This window comes from Crocuta crocuta, unplaced genomic scaffold (assembly GCF_008692635.1).
Source record: "Crocuta crocuta isolate KB4526 unplaced genomic scaffold, BGI_CrCroc_1.0 scaffold862, whole genome shotgun sequence".
Classification (NCBI taxonomy): domain Eukaryota; kingdom Metazoa; phylum Chordata; class Mammalia; order Carnivora; family Hyaenidae; genus Crocuta; species Crocuta crocuta.
The window spans coordinates 425,123-431,337 of NW_027529584.1; the positions used below are offsets into that span (position 1 = coordinate 425,123).

At 64.2% G+C, this 6,215-nt stretch overlaps 1 protein-coding gene across 1 annotated transcript in view; it reads left to right on the forward strand.

Annotated features, from left to right (window-relative positions):
• Positions 1–6,215, forward strand: part of RIMBP2 (RIMS binding protein 2) — a 93,820-nt gene that overhangs the window by 42,743 nt on the left and 44,862 nt on the right. Inside the window, exons 5-7 of the mRNA XM_077761720.1 lie at positions 806–986; positions 4,129–4,274; positions 4,853–4,932. Coding sequence (XP_077617846.1) covers positions 806–986; positions 4,129–4,274; positions 4,853–4,932 — 407 coding nt within the window. The remainder of the gene's footprint in view (positions 1–805; positions 987–4,128; positions 4,275–4,852; positions 4,933–6,215) is intronic.

Consider the following 6,215-nt stretch of genomic DNA (forward strand, 5'->3'; position numbering starts at 1 on the left):
CCGAGTCTGAAGAGCAGGGAGGGTGTATGGGGAGGGGGCAGCGAGGCTTGGAGCTCCCCGTGAGGTCAAGGGACAGCAGAGAGTGCCCAGGAGCTAATGCAGCCTCGGGGGGCAGTACCGCAGAGCCCACCCTGCCCGCGGCCCTCCCTGGTGTGCGCCCCCCGTGAACACACAGGACACTCTGGTCCCCGAGAAAGAGCCTCACGTCTGCACCAGGGTAGGAAGTGTGGGGCGCGGGGAGTGCGTCTCCAGGGACCCAGCCTGAGAACCAGCCGGGGCAGGAGCAGGCGGAGTCAGTGGGGAGCTGCCCCTTCCCTGACACGTGTCTGGGGGAGACCCTTCCCCCCCGGTGCTCCGGGACATCTCTCGATGTCTGCGAACGGCAGCCGTGTCGCTAACCAAATCCAGCGGTTAGAAACCCCCTTTTATTGCCAAAGCCGTGCTCAGGTTAGGTTCCTCGACCCGGGAGAAAAACAGGTCAGTGGGTTAGCAGCCGAGCTGCCCCCAGGTCTGGGCCATGTCGCTGCCCCACAGTCCCAATTTCGGGTGGCTGTGGTGGGGCGTCCCACTGCAAGCCCCTGGGCCGCACACCCGGCCCAGAACTGTCCGCGGTGGGCCGGGGTCTGAGCGTCTGTACGGTTTCTCAAACCTGTGGTTTCCCGCGTTTGTCCAGTGACGGAACCTGCCCAACAGCCAGGCTGTCTGGGACCCTTGGTGTTACGGGACGCTGTCCTCCGTGGGGATAGGAGGCAGCGCTCGCGTGCACGCACGCCCCTGACCGCGTGTCTGTGCGTCTGCCGTGCAGAGCAAGGTTCGGGAGCTGGAGGAGAAATGCCGGACGCAGAGTGAGCAGTGCAGCCTGCTGTCGCAGGGCCTGGAGCGGCTCCGGCAGCACGCCGGGGAGCCCGACCTGCGGGGGGGCGGCCCCGCATCCAGCAAGCCTTTCCCGCAATTCATGAACGGCCTCACCCCTTCCATCGGCAAAGGTGAGTGCGTGGCGGAGAAGGGACGGCAGTGACCCCGTATCGGGCGTTGCGTAGTCAGTGTCTGTCTGACCTGCCTGCCTAGGACCCCAGTGTCCCGGGGCTTCCGGTGACGGCAGGCCAGCCGTAGTCACTGCGCGTGCACGGTGCACCAGCCCCCGTCCTGAGCACTCGGTGCTGTTGGCACACGGGCTCCTTGCACGGCCGTGTGTGGTGCACATGCTCTCCTGGTCCCGCTCTGCGGAGGAGGCAGACCGAGGCTCTCGTGCGGGTCACATGGCAACTAGCAGTAGGCCGGGGTCCCCGAGGCGCACCGCTGGGCTGCGGCTGCCTCCCTGCCTTCATCCCTGCACTGTCTGCTTGGGGACGAATCCCTGTTCCCATGAAGGCAGCAGCGGTGACTGCGGTGAATTTGAACGCTCACCTGTCGCACTTGTGCTCTGGATGCAGGATGGGACGAACCTTGCCTGTTGGGGGAGGGATCTTGTCTTTGTGTCGGTCACAGAGATCCCCAAGTCTGTCCTCAGACGGTACAGGCCCCAGCCTGGACACAGTGCCCCGGTCAGTCGGGAGAGCGCGCCTCGCCCCAGGGCCGCCGGCCCGGGGCACACCGGTTGCAGGAAAACCCACCTGTTTAAAAGTTACTGTTGTTTTTAATTTGGGGGAGACGAGTGTCAGAAGCCCCCTGATTCCATCCGAGGGAGCGTTTCCAGGTTCCTCCCCGTTGTGATCAGAACACACGATGGGTTCTTTCTGATGCCTCGTGATATGAAGAAGTGATGCTGCCTGTATCTTGATAAACAACGTGCCCGTCCTTGGTGTGCAGCCATTCACCGCGCGCCCTGTGGCTGTGAGCAGCAGGGCAGAGGGGAGGAGGGTCTGCACACCCCTCTGCAGTGTTCCGAGGGCCTGGTGTGCCCAGGCTGCACGTGGGGGCTGCAGCTGTGAGGCCAACCAGCCGGCCAGGCCCTGTGGAGCTCCTCTACGTGGCTGGAGACAGACCAGGGGACAGGTGTGGGAGGACAGGGTGACAAGGTAGAAAAGTGACCCAGGGCTACTTCACACCAGGTGGACCAAGAAGCCTGGCTCCAGGGAGGGGCGTTGGGTTGTGCGTCTGAAGCACGAGAAGGGGTAGGACAGTTCAGCTGTCACTAGATGAGATGGACGTGCTTGGGTCATGTGGCCGCATGAGGTTGGCCAGTGCATGCTTTTCAAGACCCCACAAGGTGCTTAGATGTGTTAGGGTGGCCTGGGACTGGGACAGGTCGGATCCTAGGGGACGGGGCCATGCAGGCCACGTGGGCACTGAAAAACGCAGCCACTGAGTGCAGTCACGGCCCAGGGATTACAGGATCCGGTCACGTGGCCCCCGTGCCGGGCGTGCACCAGAGGAAGGCGGTGCTGGGACCACGCCGGGTCTGCGGCGGGTCACAGCGAGCACTGGCCCACCCCCGCGTGCCCACCCTCCGCCCACCTGGCCCCAGGCCCTTCTCACTACTGGGTCTCCGGCTGCCGCGTGAGCGCCTCCTTGCCACGCCAGCGTGAGGCCAGTGGGTGTGGCTCCACGTGGAGACCCATCTGGAGAACGGGATGTGACTCGTGATGACGGAAAGCGGGCACTCAGACCCACAGCGGTGCTGGGCCGCTACGGAGCTGATTGATGTGACCCTGGTGCACGAACAGGTGTGCGGCAAGCCTTCTGCGCGGCCGCCGGGATAGACCTCGCCCCATCGGGGGCCCCGTTGTCAGGGCCCACGTGCACTTGGCTTCACCCTTGTCATTCCGGCATCACTGATTGTGGCTCCACGTTCCTCTGAGGCTGGCGTAGGCCACTGGGTCCACTGTCCTCACCCGGGAATGCTGGGTGGGAGGCAGAGCCTCTCTGTCTGGAATGTTCCATCGAAGGGAAATAGTTGCACAGCTGCTCAAACAGTTCTGTCCAGGGGTGAGACATGTGACTTCACTGGCAGGGCACTGGCCGGTCCGGCCCTGGGTCAGGGGTTGGACGCCCGCATCTTAGCTGGTGCCTGGGGTCCTGGGCGCCCATCTGCACAGTATCCCGTTGCGCCTGTTGCATGTCGAGCACCGCCGAGAGCTCTGGGACAGACGGCGGAGACCGAGCCGCACCCCTGCTCCCTGGGACCTGATGCCCCGGCAGGGCCCTGTGTCTCTTCTGGCACCGGTTCTGTTTCAGACATGCCATCTCACTGTCCCCTTCACCAGGCCGGAGCCGCGGGGCCCCTGGCGGGTGAGAGCCTGTGTAGGGACCCTTCCCACCTTACTGTGAGTCACTTGGCCTGTCATAGCGTGGGCTCAGCTGGTCGAGTCTTCAGTGAGGTGACCCTGAGGTCCGGCCACTATAGACGGAGGCTGGACGGAGGTCAGGGAGGGAGTCACTGCTCCCCTGCTTCTCGTCGGGACAAAGATGCCCGGCCCCTGGGCCGCTTTGTATGTTGGGACACTCAGGGGCATAAGTGAGCTAAGCTGACTGGAACAGGTGTGAGCCACACGGAACTTATCACCTGGAGTAGATGAGCCCTGGCTCTCCCGCACAGCTGGCCTCGGGACTCCAGCCACGTCCCTGGGATGCACGTCNATATGTTGGGACACTCGGGCATAAGTGAGCTAAGCTGACTGGAACAGGTGTGAGCCACACGGAACTTATCACCTGGAGTAGATGAGCCCTGGCTCTCCCGCACAGCTGGCCTCGGGACTCCAGCCACGTCCCTGGGATGCATGTCCCCTACCCCCGGCGGCGCCCCGTCCGTGAGCCAGCTCCAGTGGGACCACCCTCCCGCCTCCTGGTGGCAACGTGGCTGCAGCATCACCGGGCCTCACAGCCTCTCCACTTGGAGGCAGGGAAAGGGAGAGCCGCTTTCTCCACGGCTCCCTTTAATTCCCTGTGGCTGGACCTTCCCGCCGCACGTGTGACACCGCCATCGCCACCAAACCATCCTCACAGCCAGGAGGGGCCCCTGCCGGGGGTCAGGCCACCGGTGGGGGGTGGGGGGGACTGAGGGCGGGAGGTGGGCAGCTCCCAAGATGAAAGGCTGAGGCTGGTGCCCGCGAGGGGGACGGGCATGCTGACAGGCGCGATGTCATCTCATTGGTGTCCCCGTTTGAATTGTCTCCGTGTCGTGGCCAGGTCAGGAGGGCACGGTCGGAAGCCGCGCTGTGATTGGGGATCACGTCCGGCCCCTCCTGCTCCCTGGTGACAAGCCGGAGCCTCTGCCTGTCAAGCCCACCTTCCTGTCCAGATCCGCCAGCCCAAGATGCAGATTTGAATCAGACGTGAGTTCCGGCCCCCCGTGTGGATCTGTCTGCTGGGAACACAGGGTCCTCCCCTCTTTTCTTCCTCCTCCTCCCTCCAGGCTTCCCTCCCGCCCATAAACTCCCGAATCTGGTCTTCACTGGCCCTCGTGTCACCTTCTCCATGCAGTCTTCCTGGATGTCTCCGTCCCAGGGCACCAGGCACCTCTGACACGTGACCGCGGCGGACGGTGTCTGTCTCCCTCCCTCTCGGGGCTGAGCCCCTGTGAGCAGAGGCCACAGACCTTGTCCATCTCTGTGTGTCCACAGAGGCCCGGCAGGGCCCGGCAATCACGCACGGTCCGCCCAGCGAGTCCCACGCCCCGCGCTGGGGGAGGCCCCACCTCCGGTCCGCTCTTGGCTCAGGAAACGCCCTTCTGCGTGACCAGGGGGCCCTACACTGAGGGGACCGCTCTGTCTCTGGGCTGGTGCCCGAGACACAGAGTTTGGTCTAGTCGTGTCTCACGGGGGCTCCGTGATCAGGGGCGAGGAGGCTCTGGGAGACTGGACGGCTTCCGTGCGCTTCCCGCAAAACCGGACGCGGTTTGTGTCTTTACCAGATGGAGAACGGACGGAACTCTAGTGCCTCCAAGCAGCAGAGACACTCGGGCAAAGTGCACCTGTGTGTTGCCCGCTACAGGTAAGCGCGAAGCATCTGTGGGCATGGGGGGGCCCTTGGGGCTGCGGGTCTGGGCACTCCCGTCTCCACTCCCCTCCCCGGGTCCTAAGCCCAAGGTGGGCAGTTCGGCCACAGGCTCGGGAGATGGCGTAGGCTTGCTGTCGGGTCCGAGGGAAAGAGTGCAGAGCGTGTATTTGTTTCCCAGGACGGCCATAGTGACTTCCCGCGAGGTGGGGGACGTGAAACTGCAGAAGCGCACCCTCTCGCGCTCTGGAGGCCAGAAGCGCGGGTCGGGGTCAGCAGGGCTGTGCTCGCGGGGGGTTACGGGTGCACCCCTGCAGTCTCTGCCCGTCTTCCCGCGGCTGCTTCCCTGTGCATCTGCTCCTGCGCTCTCGCTCGCTCTCTCTCTGAGGGCACCAGTCACTGGGTGGGCCGCACCCGGCTCCAGGACGACCCCGTCCCGATCACATCGGCAAAGAGCCTATTTCCAAACAAGGTCACGTTTCCCGTGCTGGGCGCTAGGACTTGAACACAGCATTTGGGGGACAGGTTAGCCCTTAGCAGGTCGCCGGCTGACACAGGGGCACGCTCTTGTCCGTAGCCCCGTTTCCCGCCTGCTGGGGTCCTCACTTCTGCACGGCGTCCCGCAGATGTCCCAGCGGCAACTGTGGAGCCATCTACGAACGACTCTCAGAGTCTCAGTGGGAGCAGCCCCCCATTCTGAGGCGGGTGTGGGGTTGCCGCTCCCCACAGCTCTGCTAACTCGCTACAGCGCCCGCAGCCCGAGACAGATGCCGCCGCAGGAAGGAATTAGCCACAGGCCAGACAGTTCTGTCCCTTGTTCCTCGCGCTCGATGAGGACCAGCCTCTTGTCCTTAGTTTCCGCCGGTCCACGGACCTCCGGCGCGTTCTGTTTTCTCCCATGAGACCCCCTCGTAGTGGCCGGTGTGCCGATTCGCGGGTTATTTTCTGATTGGTGAGCCATTAACATCACCCGTTAAAACCCGCTTCTGCTCAGACAACAGAGGTGTTTGGAGTAGCGCTCCCTGGGCCGCAGGCTTCTCCGTCAGGACACAGGCAGATCGACCCCCGTCTGAATGCGGCTGCACTGCTGCACATCCACACGCCGTCCGCGGGGACGCTGCCCCGGTGCCGCTCCGCAGGGCCTGAGGGGAAGGCTCGGCCCGCCCGTGTGTCATAGAAGTGTCCTTGTTTTTGAGCGTTGAGGCCTGAGCCCTCGGTGCTGGCAAGTTGGGCTGCAGCTGGGCTTGGCACTCTCCAACCTGGCTCGCTTCCTAGCAGGG